Source organism: Gossypium arboreum, chromosome 11 (genome assembly GCF_025698485.1).
Source record: "Gossypium arboreum isolate Shixiya-1 chromosome 11, ASM2569848v2, whole genome shotgun sequence".
NCBI lineage: Eukaryota > Viridiplantae > Streptophyta > Magnoliopsida > Malvales > Malvaceae > Gossypium > Gossypium arboreum.
In genome coordinates this window covers 21,937,038-21,962,535 of record NC_069080.1, presented here as the reverse complement: position 1 = coordinate 21,962,535, position 25,498 = coordinate 21,937,038, and the positions used below count along the sequence as shown (strand labels likewise).

Here is a 25,498-nt window from a genome sequence, read left to right as displayed (position 1 = left end):
AAATTTTATATTTTTAAGTTCAAAAACGAAATACTACAATTGTCAAATTCAGATACCAAAATAAATAAATATATATATATATACGTACCAAGGTGGACTCAAATGTCCCTTAATTTTATCTAAATAGTTCTCTTTCTTTATTATAGAAATTAGTTTTATGACATATTATATATGTGCGCAATTATTACTCAAACTATAATGTAATCATTTGATACACATGTAGCCGTGTTTTTAACTCCACAACTACATTTAATGTTCTTAATTGGTGTTCTAGAAAGATAAAACCATATACATGAGACATTTGTCAATTTTTAGGTCTGCTTGGGAGTTAAAATCTCTATCATATCATATGTATTTTTTTATTCTACAATTATTCTTAAAAATTGACATCTATCTCTTTTTTAAAATATATTTTTTTAATATTTTACTATATAAATAAGATAATTATTAACCTTTTAATTCTGTTGTAGAGTTTAAAAATTTTAATATAAGTTTAATTTAATATATTGATGGTAATGAATTGAAATCTCCAAAATTAAAATAAAATGTTATTTTAAATTAGGAAAGCAAATAAAAGTTCCAATATAGAATAAAGATCTAATATCTTAACCAATTTATAAGTAATCTTTTTCCTTTTCAAAATCATCTAATTTTAGATCATCATCTTCGTCGATTTTAATACGCCCGTAAGTACTAGTATACTTGATACAAGTAAAATTAGAAATTTAATTTTCCTACTTAAAAAAAATGAAAATTAATGCTTTTAATGTATTTACCGAAAAATTACTAACAATGTTTTTAAAATTTCAAATTTTACTGAGAGCATATAGCGAAATTTCTTAGTCCCGATTTATAAATTCAGTTAATTGTTTGAATATTGTAATACCTAATCCTTTTGGTAGCATCATATTGAGGTTCAGTGATATTCGTTGTAATTTCTTTGAATGTACAAAATTAAAAGAAAATGTTTCGTAAATGGTGGAGTACCAACAAAAATCCAAGTTTAGAGCAATTTATGACTAGTTTAACTCCATTTTAAGGGGATATCTAGTGCTTTTATGGCATTCCACCATTTCAACATCTACAATCCCTATAGCATCAAATAAAAATAAACATACAATATATTCTCTCTCATAAAGGGATATTACAGTTTGGAAAAAAAATCCCATCACACATTCTAAAATCAAAAAATAATAAAATTGCCCCCACTAACTAAATTTCAAGCAAATGTCCCAAAATTTTTGCCATTATAAGGGACCTAGAAGCAACTTTTCCTTCAAACATGATCAAATCAAAACAACTATGAAGGGCAATTAATAGCAGTACCAAGTTGTACCCAGGCAAATTCCTGTTTGTATCCAACACCTTCACAAGAGGCTTCACATGTGTATACTGCTATCGTTGCCCAATCGAGAGATTCCGCATCATTCTTCACACCAAAGTAATAAAGCAACTGAGGTAATATCTGATCAACACATTTGTACATGTATTAGATATTTCCTTCTTTGAGCTAAAGTAGAGATTCCAAGGAGGAATTTGACATTCTAAAATCAATGGGAAAAATAAAAAAAAAGTCCACAAAGGATTAATGCAGAGGATTGATATATTTCTCTTATTTTTAAAAATTGATCATAAAAAATTGGGATTTCCATGAAGATAAGATTATCAAGTACCTGAAATTCAAAACATAGATGACCACCGCAATAGCTGCATATGGGAATATCAGCCTTGGAAGGGCGACCACCTAACATGGGCCACAGTGGTTTAGAACCAGCACTCCGGCAATATCTGTTTTTGTTAAAAGAAATAAACAAACATGAGAAACATAAGAAAATCAAGCAATGGAAAAGAAAAAGGAATGAACTTGAAGAAAAAATATGTAGTTCTAAATGCAATATCTTCAGCTTTTTCATTTTTATGGATTAAGTAAAAGATTACGATTGACATTTGTTAGTTTGTTACTTAAACAGGTCTATTTAAGCATATTTTGTTATCTTCTTTCACAACGCCATCCTATATTACTAGACTCAGGTGTAAGTGCTGAATACGGACATGAATTTGGTGGAACCTTGGAGGTCATATCCCCATATCTATGGGTCGGACATGAATGCTGGGCATGGATGCTTTAAGAAAAATGAAGAGTCGAAGTAATATTGATGCCATCCTCCATATCAAGCTAATGTGACATATGTAGGGTGCTTTATAGTTTATACAAGCTAAGCACAGTAGAGACACTACTCACAAGTGGTTTGCTGGAATCCCGATATCTTCTTCTAAACTGTTATATGGTGCACAAGAAGTCAAAAAAGCATTTAAGTTCTCACCTCAAAACTTGTTCAGGAGCCTTGCCTATCCGCTCTTGGAAAGAAGCCCAACTCTTTTTGTCACCATCTCCCTATACAACAAAGGATGCGAGCATTAAGAGACTTGGAACAAGAATGCATAACATGCCACTGCAACAGTACTGGTATCAATACCTCAAAAGTATCCATAAGTGACTTCATTGCGTCATCAACCTTGTTTCTAGGTATCAATGAATTATCGGTATGTTCCTCATCTCCAGACATCTCTGTATCATATTCACTTTCGTGCTCATTTTTCATCTCATACTCTGGCCATAAACTCTTGCTTGCAACTGTTTAACAGGCAACATTTTAATACAAGAGAACTCAGAAAGTTTCACAACTAACATTTGTTTAGACTCTGCAGTTCAAATACACATTCACTCTATTCTTAAAAGTTATCCCAGAAGAAAATGGCAGAAGGCTTGGCCATTAACATGCCAATTTACATGCATAGCTGATTCCAAGTCAATACCCAGGGGGTTAATATCAATTAATACTTGCCTTTTGGGGCTTTAATTTGTGCAACTCCACCATGACAGGCATTGGAGTCAGATGACTGAGGTGAAAGACTCAGCTGCTGGCATTCAAGTTTATGACCTGCACGCCAGTGCATGACCTGAAAAGTAAGAAAAAAGGAAGGGTAAGCAAACAATCTTCTAACAAGTGAAAATAACCAAAACTTGAAAACCCTACCTACCTGGTGCTTTTGTGAGCAATATCGTGCTACTTTACAACTACTACAGAACTTATCTCCTTTCCAGGTGCCACACCAGTTACATAGTGGAGCTGCAACAAGCATACAAGGGGGGAAATACCATTATGAGCATGGATGGAATTAATGAACCCAATTTTGTGTTGGCTAATACAGTGATTCAACAAGGGGCTAATAAGCTAAGTTGACTCCTAGCATAAAGTGATCGCTATAATGTAATGGTCAAGGAAAAATTGAGTGCATATAATCATGAATAAAGCAATTAAGCAAAATCCATAATAATGTCAACTTAAACAAATATTTAATGACATATAAAAACAGAAATAAATTAGGAAAAGAGCATGAAATCAACTTCAACTTCAACTTAAACCAGTATTTAATGACATAAAAACTGAAATAAAAATCAGAAAAGAACATGAAATCAACAGCAGGGGAACTCATAGCAGGATCACACTGCATTATGGATACACTCAAGAGAAATGTTATTTTCATGATGGAAAAAGCTTTCTTCTATGTTATTTCACTTTCCTTTTTAAGTAATAATATGGGTCATAAGAAACTTTGCATTAAAATTTTAATAAGCTTCCCTCTTCTAATCAACCATCAAATCTATGGAATCACAGAGATCTGCCAAGAAAAACTTGTATAACAAAGCTCAAGTTTCCCAGAAAATACAATTGCTGGGAGTGATGAAGTACAGGTGGTGAAAAGAAATGAGCAGAGGAGAGGAAATGAGTTTGTCTGATGAAGAAGAAAATAGAAGAAATTGAGGATGAAAAGTAGATTAAACAACTACATCCAAAGTGCTGATAGTTTCCCTCTGTTTTCTCAATATACGGATGAAATGAATCTGAAGGATTTAAATGAAAGCAAATCCATTCCTTCCTACTTCTATTTCCACCTAAAGAATGAAGGGAAATGCATTCTCTCATCTCTCCCCTTTTTTTCCTGGTTTCAACTTTCCCTTATTGCCCTACTTAAGATGGTGAAAATCAAAAGTTGGCAACATAACGCAAAACTCATCCCTTCTAATCAAGCACATAATGTATGCTGAGGTAATAAGATATACACCTACACAAACTTAGTTATATTCAATATTGTCATTAAATTTGAAATAGAATTTAATAACTAAGCAGAACCCAAAGTTACCTCCAGGGGTTAAAGGTTTGTCGGTGGCATTGCCTTCAGGGGGTTTACTTGAATAAAAAGAATTTCCACGAGGCAATTGGCAACGAAAAACCTTCACACTTGAGAAAACAATACAGACTCAGAAAGGTACTAGCACACTGAAAATACTAGCGTTGAGATGGAAAAAAGCAAGAATTCGATATACCTCCTTGATTGCTTATCCGGATGACGCTTCCATTGTTCATGTTGATCTCGGAGAAGACATTTCATAGACAGACACATGAACACAAATAATGTTCGATGAAATGTTGAGTCTTTTTCAACTAATGGAGCATAAACCTAGGAATTCAATCAAGATGAAAATTAGCAGAATCAGCCCACTTCTGCCCCTCTGTCTCCCAAGTATATGGTAACTCGTATCAAAGAGAAATACTCCATGGCGTAAAAAAGTCAAACTATAACTACCAAAAGAGCTTTCAGCTTTGGAAATTTCAAGTAAGGAGTCAAACAGAGTGATGCAGAAGGATAATCAAGCATTTTTATTTTTCTAATATAACAAAAATATAAAACAAACTATGACATTTATTGGAATTGATTCAAGTTTAAAGTAGAACTCAAGCCTGACAAAGCATTACAATTCAAATAACCAAAAAAGGTACCTGGAGTAGGAATTGCAGGGGTTCTCCGCATACATCACATACACAAGACATACCTGTAGGCAAATTATCTGGGTCCAACCAAGCCTGCAAAGAAAACAATATCATAAAAATTCCAAAAATGTATACGTTTTTACTATTCAATTAGCAAAGATATTAGAGAAAAGCAAAAAAAAAAAAGGAAGAAGAAGAAGAAATAAGGTTTACTGGGACGCCTCCAGCTTTGCTTGGAAACTGCTGGCGAAGAAGTGACCAGTTGTGTTCAGGCTTTTCTACAAACCCAAGAATTACAGATTCCTGTTCTTCATCATCGTCTTCGTCTTCACCATTATCATCCTCGTCAACAGCGATGTTTTCGTCATCGTCATCGTCGTCATCATCGTCAAGGTTAGTAATTCGGAGGCCCTTGAGCTCATCCACGGAATCTCCCTTGCCATTAATATCCATCTCGTTGCCGCTTTTTCAAAAAATCGTTAAAAATAACAACACTGTTTCAAAATTGACAAGCTTTTTTATTTGTATTAGAGGCAGCAGGGAGATAAGAGAACTGAAGAATCAGCTGCGGCGGTGGACTGATGGCAGTGGATTCAACTGGCGGCGGAGGAGGTTAAAGCTTCAAGTGATAGTATCGAACTTGGTTTCAATGGATTTTAAGCTGCTCTCGGTTGAAAAAAGAAAAATTAAAATAAAGCTATCATCTTTCCTTTGCAGGTAATCAAATTATCATTTTTATTGCCTAAAAAATATAGGTTAGAAATTGGTATCCCAGCCCAAGTTTTCAATGGTTAAAGTTAAACAGACTTTTAAAAAGCCCAATTATATAAATCATCAAATTATGTTCGTTTTATTTGTTTTTTTTTTTTTTTTGAATTTTGGTTTTCAATTTTTTTTGGTAGAAAGAAAAATAGGCCAAGCTTAAAAACTTGAGAAACTAATTACTTGATTCCACAAGAGCACTCAAACAAATATCTTTTTTTTAGTGAAATCTTGATTTTGGAGGGTAGTTCTTCAAGAACCACTAAATGATCAATATTATCCTTAATCATATTGGCTAGGTAATCCATCACTTTATTATTTGTTATACTAATACTTTTGAAATTTACTTTCCAATCTTTGAAACACAAGTCATTAATCATATGAATTTCAACAACATTTCTAACTGTTGTAAGTTCTGTTTGAAGAATCTCAATAAGCAAAGCACTGTCAATTTCCAATTTGACTTGTCTAAAACCTTTATCCCAAGCTAATCACAAGCCTTCAAGAAATACTTTGACTTCAATTTGGAAGATATATGCTATAATTATTAATATTTAATATTTAAATATTGATAAAGTTGGTGTTAGGAGTCCCTTTCCATTATCTTGAACTTGTTTGCACTCAATAATACTTCTTGATAACTTGTAAGTACATTTTAGAGCTTTTAGTTCCAGTAGCTTAGCGAGAACAAATCGGAGAATTAGAAGTTTACTAATAGACATCCTACTCTAACCAAATTCCTACCTATGCAGCCAAATTATTTCATTACTCTGGACTTTCAGGAGAGAGCCTACCCCCATTATTGTCATATTTCTTCCCCAGCTTAAAGAGATGTTGCAAATTTAGAGAGTTGAGTAGATGATTAGGTGATACCCAAAGTTTGTCCTACTTCTTTAATTTATTCTTTGAATAAGGTTTGAATTATGCACAAGGCTAGGTTGGATTGAATTATGCTTGCAATAGATGTGAACTTTTCATTTATGATTTCCTTGTTGCATTCCAATGTTCTATTAGGGAGGCTAACCAATCACGAACTGATCCCGAATCTGATAGGATTGATTTTAAGTCCCGAGAGGATCCAAACCACGTTGTCTTTGCAAATTCACATGTTAGGAAGAGATGCATTCCATTTTCATTTTTCTTATTCATTATTATATCTCCATTTTAATCGGCAGAACATTGTTCCAAATTTTCCAAATGAAGATGGTTACCTTGAAAGGCAGTTTCATAGCCTATGCTTTCCTCCGTACTCTTTCTGAAATTCTTGCTTGATTCAAGTTCTGCTTCACATTTTTGCTTCTATTGATTTCTTTGTGATATGCAAATTGAATCGAGAATTCTCCTTCAAAAGAATGTCTCCATCTTGTTACTGTGATACCATCAAAACATGAGCTTCGCTTTGTCTAAATGCCTATCATCTTGGTGTGAAAGATTTGAGAGAATTGACCCTAAGTTATTTAAATTCTTCAACTGAACTTCCTTTTGCCACTTGATGACATCTCTCCCGCAGAGAATGATTTTCCGTGTCCAAGAATTACCAGGTTTCGACTGAGAATTTATGATGTTCTCATTGTAGCAATATTTCTGAATAAGCGTTTCTTGCAAAAGCCAGCTACTTAGCTAGAAGACTTTCGTGATCTCTTTCTCAAACCTAATCCTCCTTAAAATCTATTTGAACAAAGGTGATCCTAGCTAAGATATGGGTTTCCTACTGTCAAAATCTTCACCCCACCAAAATTTTCACATGATCTTATCTATTTTCTCACAGATGTTTTCGGAGCCTAAAAACAAGATAATTGATAAATCGGCAGATTAGAGAGTATCATCTGAACAAAGTGTTATGCGCCTTGGCGTAAGATCTAGTCACAGGTCTAGATAAGAAAGTATCCTTGCTTCGACCTATGGTTACTCAAAGGCAGATTCGTCTCTGACTGAACCCCCTTCCCAAGCTAACGTTTGTGATAAAAAATAAACTCCCCTTTTATTTCATATTGGCAGCCTTTTATAGGCTGTTAATTACAAAGGAAAATCTAATCTAATTCCTAATTTAAAGTCCTAATAGAATTCCTAATTTAAAGTTTATAAGGAAATAAAAACCTAGTAAAACTAAAACTCTAAAGAAATTAAATAAATGTAGAATTCTAATTCCTATTCCTCCGTTGATATTTTTTCCAATGAAAACATCTATATCATTACTCCCCTCTCGGAGTTGAGCTTGTCCTCAAGCTCAAATTCGAGATAAGCTACTCGAAAATTATCAATTGGTTCCCAAGTGGCATCTTCTTGAGGACATCACGCCCATTGCACTAATAGTTCCCACGACCCAGATAAAGCTGGTATTAATAATAGCTTGTGGAGTAGGCAAGGCCTTGCCATCATATACTAAGGGCAAGTCTCCTACCGCATCTGGTTGAGGTCCCTTGTATTCTTTGAGGAAAAAAACATGAAATACATCATGTATTCTGCTGCCTGTAGGTAATTCAAGCTGATAGGCAACTGATCCTATTTTGTTCAAGACTTTTAAAGGACCAAAATATTTTGGCAATAACTTGTGATGCTTCTATTTAGTTATCGTCAATTGTCGATACTGTTGAAGCCGTAACCAAACCCAATCCCCGACTTTAAAATTCAACTCTCTGTGCCCCAAATCATAAGTGGCTTTCATTCGTTGCTGAGCTTGCAAGAGTCTATCCCGAGCATTGTGTAAAAGTGCATCCCTATCTTGTAGAGCCTTATCCACAGCTTCAATCCTTGTAGAGCCAGCTGAATAGGAGAGAAGTCGAGGTGGATCCCTACCGTATACTAATCGAAAGGGAGTGGCCTTTAAGGCAGTGTGATATGAGGTGTTGTAGCAATACTCAGCCCATGGAACCCAATCGTAGGTACATTTCTATTGTTCGGTTAACTACCTCTGTCTGACCATCAGATTGGGGATGGTATGCTGAGGAAAAAGTGAGCTTAGAACCACTTTGACGAAATAATTCCTTCCAAAACAAGTTGAGGAAAACTTTATCACGGTCTGAAACTATGGATTCCGGCAAGCCATGAAGTCGGAATACCTCTGTAAAGAAGACGGTAGCAACAGATATAGCAGTAAATAGATGGGAAAAAGGTAAAAAATGAGCGTACTTCGACAGTCTGTCCACAACCACCATAAGTACCGATTTCCCTTTTACTTTGGGTAGACCCTCCACGAAATCCATAAAAATATCAGCCCAAACATGTTGTGGTATTGGAAGAGGTTGAAGTAAACCTGCGGGCTGTAAATTTTTCCATTTGTGGCATTAGCATACTAAACAATGTTGCACAAATTCTAAGGTTGCAAGCTTCATTCCTTTCCAAAAAAAATCTTGGCGAAGACGATGCAATGTTTTCAATTCCCCTTCAAGTGCCATAGTATGTATAGAGGAGATAAGAGTGGGAATAATTGGTGAGGTAGGTAAAAGGTACAACCTCCCTTTGAAAAAAATCAATCCATCTTGTGCAACCCAATCAGCCCCAACTCTCCTTGTAGAATTCTTTCTTTGGAGTTGTGATAATTCAGGGAAGCTTCTATTTCTCGTCGATGGCTTTAAGAATTTCAACTTGAGGAATGAAACAGTCATGAGGTGTGGTAAGTCTTCGTCTTTTCTAGATAAAGCATCTGCACTACTGTTCAACTTCCTCGCTTATATTCCATTCGAAATCAAACCCCATTAGCTTGCGATCCAATGTTGTTGTGGGGATGTCGTAAGTCGTTGGTCTAACAAAACTTAAGATGAAGTGATCGGTACGGATGAGGAAATGCCTTCCCCAAAGATAGGGTCGCCAATGAGTCACTGCCTTTGCCAAACCAATTAATTCACGTTCGTAGGCAACCAACTTAAAGTGTCGATCTGCAATCTTGCAACTGAAAAAGGCAATGGGGTGTCCCTTTTGCTGTAGTACAGCTCCAAACCTATTATCCGAAGCATCACATTCAACCACAAATTCCTCATAAAGTTGGGTAATTGCAAAAGCTGGGCTTCTGAAGAGAAGTTTTAATTGGGTGAAAGCAACATCGACTTCCTTAGTTCAGTTGAAGGCATTTTTCTTTAGAAGAGATGTTGAGGGTGCAGCCACTTGTCCATAATTCTTGATGAATTTTCTATAATATCCTGCTAACCCAAGAAAGCCTCGTAGAGCCTTGGTAGTTTTAGAAGTTGGCCAATCGGTGACATCTTTAATTTTAGTGTGATCAACCTCGACCCCTTCACCATGGATGACATGACCGAGGTAGGTTACCTGAGACTCTCCAAAGAAACACTTGGATTTCTTTAAGAACAACATATTCTCTCGCAAGAGTTCAAAAACTAATCTTACATGATGTATATGTTCAGTTCATATTTTGCTATAAATTAATATGTCATCAAAGAAGACTAAAACAAACTTACGCAAGTAAGGGCGAAAAATGTCATTCATCAAATTCTGAAATGTGGAAGGGGCATTGGTAAGCCTGAATGGCATGACAAGAAACTCAAAGTGTCCATGGTGGATTCGGAAGGCTGTCCTTTCCACATCAGTAGTTGCCATTCTAATTTGAAAATATCCCGATCGTAAATCCAATTTTGTAAAATATTTTGCCCCATGAAGTTCGTCCAACAATTCATCCACGATAGGAATCGGATATTTGTCTTTAACAGTGCAAGCATTAAGCTCTCGATAATCGATATAAAAATGCCATGACCCGTCATGCTTCTTTACTAATAGTACTGGAGAAGAGAATGGTGATCTACTGGGTCGAATGATTCCTTATTGTAACATTTGGTCACACTGCTTCTCAATCTCATCCTTTTGAAAATGTGGATATCGATAAGGCCTGACTATAATTGGTCCTGTTCCTGGTTTGAGAGTTATACGATGGTTACATTTGCGGTTAGGAGGTAACCCAGACGGTTCTTAGAATAAATGCGCAAATTCTACCAGTAGCTTATCTAATACTACATTAGTTAAATCCTGTCCCTGTATCAAGCTGAGTCGTGGAACTTCCTCTAGGTGCTGCCCTTGCCAGAGTATCTTCTTCTTGTTTACTGCAAATTGCATAATTAAAAAGCTGAAATCCCATAAAATTGGACCAAGGGTACACAACCATTTAACCCCCAAAATCATATCAAACCCTTCTAATGGTATTGTATAAAAATCAGCTTGAAAGTTGTCATTGGCCACAACGAACTGTACTGATTTACAAATGCCAATGCTAGAAACCCGTTCTTCGTTTGCCATACATACTTGCAACCCCCTTTTCTTTTGTATTTTCAGTCCCAATCTTGGCACTAGACCTTCGCGTAGAAAGTTATGTGTACTGCCTGAATCAACGAGAACTAACACTGTTTTTCCTGACACCTTTGCTGGTAGTTGCATAGTAGATGAATTGCAAGTTCCTCTAATGGCATGTAAGGAAATTTCAAGATCATCTACCTCATCTTCTTACTCATCTTTAATATCTGGTACTTCTATCCAAAATAGCCTTTTACATTTGTGCCCCATGGAGTAAGACTCGTCACAATTATAACACAATCCCTTAGCCCTTCTCTCCGCCATCTCTGCTCGTGTCAATCTTTTGATAAATGGTGTGGAAGAACCTATTTTGCTGTTATTCCCCATTGGTTTCGTTGTTTGTCCTCCTCCCTTTGCAAAGCTCTTAGTTGTTGGAATAATGGAATTGCTGCCAGTGTTTTGGGAAGCTGACCAGTTTAGATTGGTTTGAGATAACATCTTGGAAGAGAATTTTTGTTTCCGTTCCAAAGCTCGAGCCATATTCATTGCAACTCCAAGGTTTCCGGTTGTTGCATCTCGATATCAATTCTAAGTTCCTCTACTAATCCGGCAGTAAAAAGGTTTACTTGTTGTCGAGGTTTAAGATCAGTAGTCCTAGCCAGTAATGATTGAAATTGATGTTGATATTCTTCTACCGTCCCAGTTTGTCTCAAGTTTGCAAGTTCCTCAAGGGGTTATTACTCATAGGTGGCCCAAACCTGACATGACAACACTCTCTAAAGCGCTCCCAATCCAGATTTGCCTCCTCTTCCTCGATTTGATCAAACCACAATTGTGCTTCTCCTAAGAGATGGAATGAAGCTAAGTTGACTTTGTCTTCTTCGTTGGTCCGCTGATTGCCAAAAAAATTTTCGCATCTTTTTAACCATCCTAAAGGATCACCAACACCATCATAAGTGGAAAATTCCATCTTGGAGTATCTTGGCACCATGCCCCCACCGTGTTGTGAATCTGAATTTCTTTTCTTGCCTCCTTCTTGCCTTGTTCTTCATTATTTTTTCTAAATTCTCTTTCGTTGTCTTTTGGACCGAAAGAGATAAAATTCCATCTGCTCCTCTAATGCTCGTTGCCTTGTAGCCATTTGTTCCATAAATGCCTCCACTTGGTACATTAAAGTTTTTAAGTCACCCATGACGGTGACTCGATACCAAGTTGTTATGCGCCTTGGCGTAAGATCTAGTCACAGTCTAGACAAGAAAGTATCCTTGCTTCGACCTATGGTTACTCAAAGGTGATTAGTCTCTGATGAACCCCTTCCCAAACTAACGTTTGTGATAAAAATAAACTCCCTTTTATTTCATATTGGCAGCCTTTTTATAGGTCATTAATTACAAAGGAAAATCTAATCTAATTCCTAATTTAAAGTCCTAATAGAATTCCTAATTTAAAGTTTATAAGGAAATAAAAAACCTAGTAAAACTAAAACTCCTAAAGAAATTAAATAAATGTAGAATTCTAATTCCTATTCCTCCGTTGATATTGTTTTCCAATGAAAACATCTATATCACAAAGTCAATCTATCTATTTGTCTAAGAAGCTTCGCCTTCCACAAGATAAATTTTGGTTCCGTTTTGGAAAGTAAAGGCTGGAAGAATTTACCTCATCTTTTTAAGTCCTCTAAATTCACTCCAATATATTTACCTCATTTGGTTGTAAATTTGACTTGTAAAATATTTTTGATCACTTGTTCGAATTTAGGCTGATGGTTTCGATTCATCATAAATTTCAATTTCTCAAAGTTGATCAGGAGTCTAGAGAACTCACGGAAAAGCTTAAAAAGGCCTCTAATGACTTGACATGTTTCTCTGCTCACTTTGAAAAAGATACAACTATCATCTGCAAAAAAGTGAGTGATGGGGATGCTTCTACTACTTATTTTAAGACATTTTATTTTCCTTTCACTTTCAGCCATTTCAATCATAAGCGAGAGGAATATTTTGGCATAACACAACAAGTACGGAAAAAGAGAGTCTCATTGTCTTAGATCGCCTTCTGGCTTGATTATTTCTGCAAGGGTTCCATTGATGAAAACTGATATGTCACCAATGAAACGCATGTCAAGATTAACTTAATCCAATAATCATCAAACGCACTGACTCTCAAGATTGCCTCTTGAAATTTCCATAAAACAGAGACGAGATAAATGAAAAAAAATAAAATATATTTAAAAATATATTACAATTATGATTATTATTTGATAAAATATAATTAAAAAAAGCACATTCTTTTATTTAGCAATAATAGCATCTTCCATGAACCTCAACAGAATTATCAAAACAAAAACTAAGTGAAAAAAAAAAAACTAGTACAGCTCGATTGAGCTAACTGATCAGCTGTCTTATTATTATTAAAACGACTAACAAAGTTAAGTATAAATTGTAAACTTCCTTCTCGAAGTGATCTGATATGGATATGTCCAACTTATTATCGCGCACCTTCAAAATCAACTCATATGAGTCGCAATGTCCGTGAAACCCATATTAGTAGCATACTCAAGCTCATCTTGTATGGCTTGAAGCTCTGTCCACCACACTCCTATCATCCCCTAAACAGACCGCACACAGCCCTCTATTACCATCTCGTCACAATCTTGTATCTAAAGAAACATTTTGGATCGTGTAATCTCACATTATGATTTCATCGTAACATTAAATCCATTTGATTGACAATTTTTTAGTCAATCTCAGATTTATGTCAAATTTATCTATTATTTTAGTGATTTGATTTATTTTATTCTTAAATATAATAAAATAAAAGCAAAAGTTAAGCAATTTCTTTCATTTTAAAAATGAAAATTAAAAATTTGTTATAAATATGTTATTGAGTGGATGGCCATCATAATTAAGATAAAGTTTTAATATGCTTTAAATTCTAATAATTATTAGAATTAGATCTCTACTTCTTTTATACTTCTTATACCTATAAATATAAAGAGACTCGATGAAGTATTGTAATTATTCCTTTTGATCAATAAAATACATTCTCTATTGCTTTCATATTTTCTTTATTATTTATTCTCTCCATCTCTCTTTATTTTATAACACGTTCTCAGCACGATCTTACTTAAAGTGATAGTTCCTTTTATCGACGATCAAATTTATCCTCCATGATTTTTAATTTCTTTGACAGCAAGATGCAAAGTTTTTATAAGAAGTTTCTTTTATTTAATATTTCATATCTGATTATTATTTTTCATTCTTCTTTCATTATATGTTATCATTGTTTTGATTAACTTATTTTACTTTTTGTTCTTAAGGATGGTGAAAGATTTGATACCGTTATCTATATGAAATCAAGAATATTCTTGAACTATCGCATACCTTCTAGTGATGACAATGATGTTAAAGATCTTCAGGTATATTTCACTATGTTTTATTTATTGTTTCTTATAATTGAAGACTAATCATGACAATATGCATAGATAGATTTTGATTTGAAATCTCATACATGTTTGCGATGGTGATTATGAAATAAAGAATCTATTGGGATGTTTATAAGTTCGTCTAGTATCTATTGGGATGTTTATAAGTTCGTCTTACTAGATTTGTTGCATTCCCTGAAGTGAATGTAAAAATAAAGAAAATAAAAGATATACTCATTTACCACTAAAAGTGGGAACATAGTAATAAATAAGAGAACAATGAGAGTTCTCAAGATAACTTTTCAAAGGATAAAGATAACTTATGTTATCAATGTGATATGAAATATTGTTGTCCACATATGTAACGTATGCCCAAATATTTTAATATTCTTTGAGGAAAGATATGAAAATATAATAAAGAATTCTATCATTACAGATAGAAAATATTTATCTTATTTAGTACTAAAACAAACAAATATTATTCCAATATTTAATAGTACAAGAAGAGCTAATATATCACTATCTAAAAAGCACAAAATTTATGATGGATAATGCATTACTTTTAAAAGTTATTTGTAATGGATCTCATATTGAGATTGTGAATGAGTAAAAGATTATATTTCATATGAATAAAAAAAGGGATTGAATTATTAATTTATAATATTTATGATATTCTTTTGTCATCATCCCTATTAAAGGGTTGAAAGTAAAATATTTGATGTGAAATATCTACTCATAAGAAATAGAATATGATAATTCAAAACTTATTATGGTGAATCAAAAGTTGCAAGTATTTTTTAAAAACTGTAAGTATAACTCTACAGTATTCAGAATAAGCTCTCAATTAAAATTACGTGGTAAAATATTACTGATGAGAACTTGCAAGAGAGAAAACTTTATGTATGAAAAGTCATTGGTTATGTACTTGCTATACACATGGAAAATAAGATTTACTCTCAAAGTTTGCTATTAATAGATTTTTGGGCATTTGAAGATTTTGACATATTCCCTAAAGCGAATATTGCATACAATTATTTGAAAATTATATTTATTGACTTGGTGACATTATAGACTTCACATTGATTTAGACATTTCTAGTAGTAAATGACATAATAGTATTTATATGTGGATACAAATCAAAAAGAATGATAGTAAAACTATTAATTTGTTACAATTTAGTACAATTGAAACACATGCTAAAGTAAACAGAAGTTTACTGATACAAATGCGTTTACTACTTGGCATGACCAGTTAGACCATCTTGCTTCATATATGAAGCAGAAATTAATTAAGAATTCATATGGACATCCATTAAAGAACCAAAAGATTCTTTAATTTAAAGAATTTTCATTTGTTGCTTGTTCTCAATAAAAATTGGTTCTTAGAAACTCACTAGCTAAAGGTGAGATTTAATGTCTTGCATTTCTGAAATGAATATGGGATCATTCATCCACCATGTGGATGGTTTTGATATTATATGATTTTGGTAGATGCATCTACAAAATAATCACATGCGTTATCAACTCGCAACCTGTCATTTGCGAGATTGCTTATTTAAATGATTAATTTTAGATTATGCAACTAAAACAATTCATCTTGCTAATGTTGGTGAGTTGTCATCCCAAGTTTTCAATGATTATTGCATGTCAATTGGAATAAAAGTTGAACATCCTGTAACTCATGTTCACACATAAAATGATTTAGCTAAATTATTTATCAAATGCCTCCAACTAATAGCTAAATCATTACTTATAAAAACAAAACTTTCTATTTCAACATGAGATTGTATTAATTTCCATACTGTATGCATCAAGCCAATAAATTATAAATACTCCCCATTACAATTGATTTTTGGTAAAAAGCCAAATATTTCCCATCTTATAATTTTTAGATGTGCGGTATATGTTCCAACTGCTCCACCATAGCGCACAGGTCATAATAAGATATTGGGAATGTATATTTATATGAGTCTCCTTATAATATTTTTGAGCAATTAATTCGAGATTTAAATGTGACATGAGTTATCAGTTTTCCCAACAGTAGGGTGAGAGAAACAATAACTTGTAATGAGTTAGGGGGAGAGTCATTGAACCAGAAGTTCAATAAGGATAACTCATTATAAGTTAACTGTTAGATGTATTTACAACACTACACGAAAACAAACTTTAGCGGCGTTTTTTTTAGCTAAAAGAGCCGCAAAAACTATTAGCGGCGTTTTTCCAAGTGCCACAAAAAAACACCGCTAAAGGTAACGCCACAAAAACTAGCGGCATTTGTATGAAAAAAGCACCGCTAAAAGTCAAGGCTCTTAGTGGCTCTTTTCCTACAAACGCCGCTAATTTTGGCAGATTTGAAATGTTTATTTTTTTACCAATTTCCAACCCTTCTTGCATGAAATCCAACCAAAAACAGCAAATGTAGCATAAAAAATAGAATAAAAAACATTAAATCTAAATGATACTTCAAATTCAACGAAAGATCTATGATGTGAATTAATAAATTAAGTATAACTCAAAACATTCTTACAATAATGTTAAATGTAACAATGTTAAAAACGTTTCTTACAAGGAGAAAACTAATGTCTAAGATGGTTGCTTTTGCGACTGCTGAAACATTTGTATCATTTGCTAAAGTTGTAGCTGGACCTCATCGTACTTTCTGCTCTGCTTTACTGCCATCGCTGCTGCCGCTGCCTCCCTCTCTACTGCCTCCGCTCTAAGTTGAACCTCGGCAATTTGCTCAACTGTGCTCGCTTGCATCTGAGCTATCTGGTCTCTTAACCCCTGAACTTCAGCTTGAGCTTGACTCCCGGAAGGCATGTATTGCTTGGATCCGGATCCAAAATATTGGGTCGGGGTAACACTAGATCCTTGAAATCAAACCCGACCATACCTTTCAGGACTCAAAACTTCAATGATAATTCTGTTATCAATATTCTCAAGATTAACAGAACTATCAGTCGAAGCAATCGCTTCGTACTCCGTCTTCTTCTCCTTTAGTTTCTCCTAATAAATCAATTAAAGAGTTAGAAATGAAATATATAATAAAAAGAAATGCAACATAACTTAACATTATTTAAAACTACTAATGACGAATTAAACCATTATAATTAAACATTATAAATATTTATAATAAATCAAATTTTATTAAGTAAATATACCATAATTTCTCCAACTTCGGATGTCATAGGAGATCCATCTTTCTTCCTATGCGTAATCTCAAAAAGCTGAAGGCGGCCAACTTTTTGACCTGACAAAACTTCCTACAATATAGTAGTAAAAATATTATTTAATAGTAGAAAGTCATTAATATTTGACAGAATTAATAAATTCATAATACCTCGGCCTCAGCTACAGAAGCAAAACTTCTCGACCCTGCCGTGCGCGTGAATTTTTGTTTTTGCCCGCTACTTATTCCAACTCGCTCACGGTCCTACATAATGAAATTATTATTACGTATATAGTAAATACTATATATAAGAGTTTTGAAATACATAATACCTCTCCTTTCTTTGAATTCTAGAATCTAACCGCATCTTCCCATTGGTACCTCAGCATTCCCGGTGGGACATTTCTCAATTTTTCCTCGAGGCTTATGTCTTTCTTAAAATATAGTTTTTTCAAAGTGCTTTTATGGTCTCTCCATTTTTTACCCAATGCCTTCTTGATATAGTCATCAGAGACCTCTAAAGCAAATCTCTCCTAAAAAAACACAAGTTTAGAATGTAAATATAAATGAAAGTTAAACCAAAGTATTATAAATTACTTTAACGTTTTGTTACCTTAATTTTATCGAGAGCCTGATTTTTGTTGCTATCAGGCATGTGATGCCATGATTCGTAGTTGATGGGCAACATATTAGCATTTCGTGCTATAATGCCCAAATAGCCTGCTAAAAGTTGAGCTTCAGATCCAACAGGCTGACCATGACTGTTTCTACTTACTTTGACACATTCGACAGGATTTAATTCGTATAAATCTTTAAGCAGCGTAAGTCCTCGAACTCTGGGCGTCCCATCACTTTCAGCTGAAAAACGATATATTATTATTATATTAAAATTGAAAAATGAATCAATAATAAAAGACAACACACATGTAAAATAAATTTAACATTACTTTGAAATTCTACAGGCTCGTCAAGTGCCTTCGGTACATTCGAAGATCCAACAACTGTCTGCTATTCACTATTTGCTTCTTCCAAATTTAGAGTATTCTGGACAATACTTCGTAACCTTCTTTTATGCATTTTTCCTGCAATACACATAAAATGATTGAAATTTTAGTAACAAATTACAACAATAATAGTACATGTAAAATAGTTAAATTATATAACATGACCAAGATTAAAATTATAGTATTACATATAATTAAAAAATCGTAAAATCTTACTACATCATTATTCGTAAATATCTTCATCTATATCATATCAAACCCATTGATGTTGTGTACTAGTACTAGGGATATTTTCATCTAAGTTTTGTTCTGGAAAAGGCAATGTTTCTGATCTTTCGACGATGTCATCTCTACTTCCATTACCCATGTCAAACAAGTCTCTAGGGGTGTTCCGGAGTACAACATACCAACCCTCATCAGTTGGATCTTTCGAATAAAAAACTTGTTTCACTTGAGAAGAAAATACATATGGTTCGTCCATCAATTGTTGTCCAGTGTGAATCAAGCGAGAGAAATTAACTATTGTAAAACCAAATTGATTTTTTTTAATTCCGCGAGCAGTATTAACATCAGCTCAATCACACCGGAATATAGTAATCCAACTCAATAATGTCGGTAAGAAGTCCGTAATACTCCACATTACCCTCAACCGGATTACTGTCTCTAGCACTAGCATAACTTGTAATTGAAGAATTAACAACAATTCCACAATTTTGAGTTCTCCTCATTCTCTCGCGATATTTTGTATGAAATCTGTATCCATTGATGAGGAAGGCACTATATCTTTTATTAATTTGTTCGGACCTTGGGAAAGCCATTTAACTTCGTCATTGACATCTTTCCCACTCCAAACCTATTAAATCGAAAGTAAATTGAGAAATTATAAATGTATTATGTAAAAACATTCTTATTTGATTAACTAAATTTCGCGATTATATGTAACTTATTAACTTCAGTTACATACCGTTTGGCTTAACCATTCATGAAAAGATTACGTGAATAACTTATTAATCTCTCGATGTTATAATCTTGAGGCGTGCGAGATCTCAAAATTTGTTTGTATTCACTATGTTAAAACAAGTTTAATTGGTTAGAAAATAAACAAATCAAAACGACGAATATGTGAGGAAATTTTAGAACTTACTTACGTAACGGTTCAATTGAATCATGGTGAAAAAGTACATATCGATGTGCTTGTATCCATGATATATCATCTAATTCTGCAATTTCAACTTTGATGATTGGTTCTCCATAACTTTGGAATAAATAAGTTTCTGCCAAGTTATGATCATTGAGCCCAGCATTTCTACTTGGTCTATTCAATCGTATTTCAACATCTTCTAAATATCTAGAATAGAAGGTCATGCACTCTTCTGCCAAGTAGCCTTCAGCAATTGATCCTTCTGGGTAACGCTTATTGTAACAATAAGATTTCAATTTGCTTAGGAACCTAAACACGATAAACAATATTTATCAAAAGTTGTAACTAAATGTATAGAGGTGAATGAATGAGTACTTGACAAATAAATTAGCACCTTTCTATAGGATACATCCATCGATAAAAAACTGGTCCACCAAGTATTGCTTCGTGAGGGAGATGGATTACCAAGTGCACCATAATAGTGAAGAAGGAAGGTGGAAAGATCTTCTCCAAATTGCATAAAGTCAAAGCGGCTCGATCCTGTACTTTCTCAAGTTCTTCAATATCCAAAACTTTGCCACAAATAGCTTTCATTATATTAGATAGTTTAATTATACAAGACGTTACATTTTTTGACATACAGCATCGTAAAGCAACTAGGAGTAAATCTTGCATCAAGATGTGGTAATCATGTGATTTTAATGAATATAATCTTCGATCTTTAAAACTCACACATCGAGATATATTTGACGCATACGCATCTAGGACCTTTATATCCTTCAACACCATGTAGAACACTTCTTTCTCTTCCTTTGACATTGAAAGATAGAAGGCGACAACCGATATTTCCCATTCGGAAGTACTTGAGGATGAAGATCACACCGAATTCTCATGTCAACTAAATCAAGTCGACTCTGAAGATTGTCTTTTGATTTTCCATCGATATTCAAAATTGTCCTAATTATGTTCTCACAGACATTCTTCTCAATATGCATGATATCAAGATTGTGACGTAAAATGTTGTGCTCCCAATAAGGCAACTCAAAAAAATACACATTTTTTTCCACAAGTCTGCCTTATTATGATCATCTTCTTCGTCAGATTCATTATCAGATTCATCCCTCGACCTTCTCTTTGATTGTGCGTTAGGTGGTTGATTCATCTTCCCATAACTGAAGTTGATACCTTTTAACATAAACAAGATTTCAGATCCAATGGTTGATTCATCTTCCCATAACTGAAGTTGATATCTTTTAACATAAACAAGATTTCAGATCCAATGGTCTGCTCAAGAGCTCCACTGTATTCTTTAGTACCGTCAAATAGAGTCCTCTGAAATCTAAATTTATGATTTCCATCTATCCACCGACGATGGCCCATGTAAGAGAACTTCTTCCCATTACACGACCACTTCGAACAAGTTTGCGCAGCACAACAAGATAGGAATAACGTCCTTTAGTACTCCAACCCGATAAATTAGCATAAACCAGGAAATCATTAATTGTCCACAATAAAGCTGCACGTAAATTAAAGTTCTCCTTTCTCAATACATCATATGTCTCAACACCCGACCATAATTGTTTTAACTCTTCAACAAGTGGTTGCAAATAGATGTCAATATCATTTCCAGGACCTTTCTCTCCAGGGATAATCATTGATAAAATAAATGAAGATTGCTTCATGCAAATCCATGGAGGAAAATTGTAAGGAACAAACACTATAGGCCAAGTATTGTACGAAGTACTCATGATTTTAAAAGGATTAAAGCTGTCAGCTGCTAGGCCAAGCCTCACATTCCGAGGATTGTTTGCAAAGCTTGGAAATTTACTGTCAAAAGATTTCCAAGCTAAAGAATCAACAGGATGCCTTAATAATCCATTATCAGTTCGTTGATCATTATGCCACCTCATAGAATCGGCCGTCTTTGACGACATAAAAAGCCTTTGAAGTCTTGGTATTAAGGGAAAATCGCAAAACCTTGACTGGCTTCTTTCTTAACTGTGCCCCACCTTCATCCACATTCACATCTTCTGTATTCCCATTCATCCAACAAGACTTACTGCAAACATGACAAGACTATTGGTTCTTCTGATCACCCCAGTATAACATGCAGCCATTTGGGCAACTATGAATTTTATCATACCCAAGGCCCAAATCTTTTATTAGTCTCTTCATAACTTGATAAGACTGGGGGATTTTTGCAAACGGAAACATCTCTCTCAGAAACTCTAGCAGCATTGTAAAAGAGTTTTCGGTCCACCCTCCCAAACATTTTAAGTGAAATAGACGAATATAGAAGGACAATTTCGAATATTTTGATCCCTCGTAAAGTTCTTCATTCATTTCATTAAGTAAATTGTAGAACTTTGCCGCTTCTTCATTTGGCTCCTCATCAGGTACACTTGTTCCCGTTTTGCCAAAAACATTTCCACCAATATTACAATCATCGGATGCAACAAAGTCAGATGGAAACGATTGCTCACTATGACTGTGCATATTAAATGCATCCCGCAACATACCTTCCATGTAATCTTGTCTAACATACTGATGGTAAGCAGTATCAGGATAAGTCGAATTAATCGTTGAAGAAGTTCCACTAGCTGTACACTCTCCATGAAAAATCCATTTTTTATACCCCGAATAAAGCCATCAATAATTAGATGTTCGTAGAAAACTTCATGATAATGCCAATTGATGTTGCCACACTTCTTACAAGGGCAAAGAATCATATTCTCTTGGCTTGCATTTTTAAAACATACCTTAATAATTTCAACAAGCTGGTCTACTCTACTCTCACCAGGAAACAGAGGCTGGAGTCAGAAAAATAGTATTTGTTAATTAATTGAAAGTGAAAATGCATATAAATAAGCCAAGAAAGTGTGCAATTCACATGTGCTTGATAGTACCTAGAACTGATGTAAGATATGCTTGGTTCCCTGTAACGCCCCAATTTTCAGAAATTCTGTGAATGTTGGCATAAGTTTAATTATGTTAGTGGGCCTCTAGAAAGCCAAGCTTAAGATAGAACCCGACAATTTTAGTTAATTTTTGTTCCATAAGAAAAAGGTGGTGAAATTATGAAATAGAACCTATGTGAAAATGTTTGAAAATGCTATAGGCTAAATTGAAGTGGCCAAATAAATGAGAGTGCAAAATAGGAGGATTTGCATGACAAACCTCCCATTTTACATTAAGTGGCCAGCCATCATGTTGTTGTAGACAATATGAGCACTTGATATCCATAATTCATGGTACAAATTGATAATGGGTTAGGTAAATGTTCCATGATAATGGATTAGGTAAATATTCCATGATAATGGGTTAGGTAAATGTTCCATGATAATGGTTTAGGTAAATGTTCCAAGATGGGAATTTCATGTCTTTTGTATTAAAGAATTAAATGGATTAAATATGAAATTTTATTAAAAAAAAAAAGGGGGTAAAAAAATAAAGTTTTGTCCATCTTTGTTCATCATAGCCTAAAGTTAGAGAAGAGAAAGGAGAGGAGAAAGCTCTTGAATGTTCGGTCACTTGGGGAAGAAAATTGAAGGTAAGTTCATGGTAGTTTGCTTTTATTTTGAGGTTCATGAGTTCTTCTGGATTCTACCTTAACTCTTGAAGCATATTTTGGTTTTTAGTTGTGCTGTGAGCATTTGGTCATGAATTAAAATGAAGGAAATGGTTGATGTTTCATGTTCTTTTGATGAAAAATGGAAGATAGGTGAAGTTAAGCCAAACAAATGAACATGCATGTGCCTTAGATGCTAAGGGGAAAAATCAGCTGACATGTTGTGCTTTAAAATGATGAAATGGAGATTATACTTAAGTAAAATCATAGATATGTGATGATTGATTGGTGATATACATGTTTAAATAACAAGCATGCAAGTTAGGTGTGAAAGAGTGATTTGGTAATAAATCTGCTTGGGACAGCAACAGTAACGTGACTTTGGAAAATCACCATAAATTGTGGGAGATGAGTTAGAAGCTACATAAATTATGTAACTAAAGCTTAATGAGTCTAGTTTCAAATGAAATAAATAAGAACATATTTTGAATTCTTTACAATGAGAAATTTGATTCGTAATGAAGAGTGGTCAGATTAGTCAAACAGTGAAACATGGGAAATTTTAAGAAAAATCTGGTATTGATTGGCCAAACCAAAAATTCTGAAAATTTTATGGATATAAGATATATGAGTCTATTTTCAGGGAAAATTAATGGCACTTGATTTGGAGTTTCGTAGCTCCAGTTATAAATGATTTAGTGACTGTTGCTCAGGAAGATAGCTTGCAGTGAAATTATGATTATGTGGTAAACATTGACAAAAATTTGTTAAAGAGTTGCTTATTGATTTCTTATAAGCTTACTATGATCTGTAGATGTGGTTGACCGAATATTGTAAGGGGTTAATACGTAGTTTGTATTTAAATAGTTAGATTAACGTGTTAGTAATCTAATTGTAGGCGGTTCGTGTGTGGATTTAAATCAACATATCGTCATAAAATGTGTGTAACTAACACCCTCTTTCTTAGTCTAGATCGGCAAAAGTCGAAAAGCCGAAATGCAAAAAATCGGTATTTTGTAGATTTGCGAGTGTGCGAATGCTCGTGAGGTAAATCGATTAATGTTTTTGGTAAGCTGCAATGTTTGGGCTACAAAGTGCATGATTTCTGTGCCCTCGATATTTTTGGGCTTAATGGGCCAAAATTGGAATGATGGGCCACCGGCCCAATTCGGTAAGAACCCTCGGTAGTGATTCTGTTAGTACGTGAAAGGTAGGAATATGCATGAAAAACCCTAATATAGATAAATTACTGAAATACTTTTAAAAGTGAAAAATTTACAGTTTTACCCTTAGGAGATAAATTACCGAAATACCCTTTGGGTTGAATTGACCTAAATGGATGTTTGACTGTTGTTATTTACTGCATGCCATGTTGTTATTATTTGATGCATGGGACTGGGATATTGACGGAGGAAGTACTGAAAGTGGCTTATCCTCGTACTAGAGGTTTTGCCTCAATTCTTTCGTTAATCGAAGATAAAGGTTTGCAATGTGGAGTGTTAAATGGGTGGGTTGAGCTATTCCCCACATGGAGTGTATGGTGATGCAGTGGAGTGTAGTGGTTGGTGGGTTGAGTAGTCTCCCAAATGGGCTTGCATATGTTTCTTGATGTTGCATGTATTTTGAAATGGGCCTATGGGCCATCTTTTATCTGAATAAGGGCTAAGGCCCGGTTTATTAATCTGAAAAGGGCTCGGCCTAGTACCACTGTTACTGAATGGGCTTAGGCCCAACAGGCTTGGTGACTTGGGCTTTGAATGGGTTTTCCTTACACAGAGTTTCCCCAAACTCACCCTTCTTTAACCTTGCAGGTGAGCCTTGATGTGGGTGACTTGGAGCCGGAGGGGATTCAGAGTGGCCATGGTGAATACTTTTGGGTTTGAAAAAGAGACTGGTTTTCTTAAGTTATTTTTAATTGCTATTTAATTTTTGGGTTGTAATAAGGCCATTTTAACTTTATTTTCTTCTTTGATTTTTCTGGGATTATATTATTAAAAACAACTTTAAATTGATGGATACTAATTCAAATGGGCTAGACTTAGGGTGTGATTTCAAAATGATACTTGTTTTTTTTTAAAATAACACGACGTCACGAATATTCGGTTTATCAAAGATAATCACTCAAAGAAATTTCAACTTGTTATAACCAATTGTGGCAATGGATGTGGGCATGTCTAGGATTGGATCCAATCGGAGAGCTTGGTACTTAAGCAGCCTTCATGGCTCACCTCCTCTATTATGGATATCTACCTGGTGCCCAGCCTTCATTCACTTGGTTAGTTTGACAAAAGTCGGCTTTTTTTTAAAATACTAAAAAGGGAACACGAGTTTTTGACTTCAAAGTGGCACGTCAGATTCGGCCTT

General features: G+C 34.4%; 2 protein-coding genes and 3 long non-coding RNA genes across 5 annotated transcripts; 1 reads left to right on the top strand and 4 right to left on the bottom strand.

Annotated features, from left to right (window-relative positions):
* Positions 1-1,002: 1,002 nt before the first annotated feature.
* On the bottom strand, positions 1,003-5,587 carry LOC108470714 (uncharacterized). The gene is made up of 10 exons (XM_017772149.2): positions 5,049-5,587; positions 4,845-4,928; positions 4,391-4,524; positions 4,207-4,304; positions 3,043-3,131; positions 2,847-2,961; positions 2,478-2,635; positions 2,325-2,395; positions 1,674-1,788; positions 1,003-1,465 (listed from the first exon to the last, which is right to left on the bottom strand). Exons 1-10 carry the CDS (start codon positions 5,286-5,288, stop codon positions 1,301-1,303), a joined length of 1,269 nt encoding a protein of 422 aa, XP_017627638.1. The 5' UTR covers positions 5,289-5,587; the 3' UTR covers positions 1,003-1,300.
* Positions 5,588-11,374: 5,787 nt separating this feature from the next.
* On the bottom strand, positions 11,375-11,823 carry LOC128283843 (uncharacterized). Its single transcript, XM_053021243.1, has 2 exons — positions 11,591-11,823; positions 11,375-11,486 (listed from the first exon to the last, which is right to left on the bottom strand). The coding sequence occupies exons 1-2, from the start codon at positions 11,821-11,823 to the stop codon at positions 11,375-11,377; spliced, it is 345 nt and encodes a 114-aa protein (XP_052877203.1).
* A 4,897-nt stretch (positions 11,824-16,720) lies between these two features.
* On the bottom strand, positions 16,721-17,799 carry LOC128283487 (uncharacterized). Its single transcript, XR_008273844.1, has 4 exons — positions 17,754-17,799; positions 17,593-17,685; positions 17,414-17,515; positions 16,721-17,258 (listed from the first exon to the last, which is right to left on the bottom strand). It is a non-coding gene; the product is annotated as an uncharacterized LOC128283487 (long non-coding RNA).
* Positions 17,800-17,804: 5 nt separating this feature from the next.
* On the bottom strand, positions 17,805-18,499 carry LOC128283488 (uncharacterized). The gene is made up of 3 exons (XR_008273845.1): positions 18,369-18,499; positions 18,035-18,279; positions 17,805-17,954 (listed from the first exon to the last, which is right to left on the bottom strand). It is a non-coding gene; the product is annotated as an uncharacterized LOC128283488 (long non-coding RNA).
* Positions 18,500-22,993: 4,494 nt separating this feature from the next.
* Positions 22,994-25,156, top strand: LOC128284387 (uncharacterized). Its single transcript, XR_008274820.1, has 2 exons — positions 22,994-23,116; positions 24,946-25,156. It is a non-coding gene; the product is annotated as an uncharacterized LOC128284387 (long non-coding RNA).
* Positions 25,157-25,498: the final 342 nt, after the last annotated feature.

Bases quoted from the DNA above. Each gene is read 5' to 3' on its own strand.
- LOC108470714 (XM_017772149.2), bottom strand. From the start codon at position 5,288: ATGGATATTAATGGCAAGGGAGATTCCGTGGATGAGCTCAAGGGCCTC. The intron at 4,929-5,048 runs GTAAACCTTATT...TTTTCTTTGCAG, and splicing joins GCAAAGCTGGAGGCGTCCCA to GCTTGGTTGGACCCAGATAA. The intron at 3,132-4,206 runs GTAACTTTGGGT...TGCTTGTTGCAG, and splicing joins CAAACCTTTAACCCCTGGAG to CTCCACTATGTAACTGGTGT.
- LOC128283843 (XM_053021243.1), bottom strand. From the start codon at position 11,823: ATGGTGCCAAGATACTCCAAGATGGAATTTTCCACTTATGATGGTGTT. The intron at 11,487-11,590 runs GTTTGGGCCACC...ATTACTGGCTAG, and splicing joins AGAGAGTGTTGTCATGTCAG to GACTACTGATCTTAAACCTC.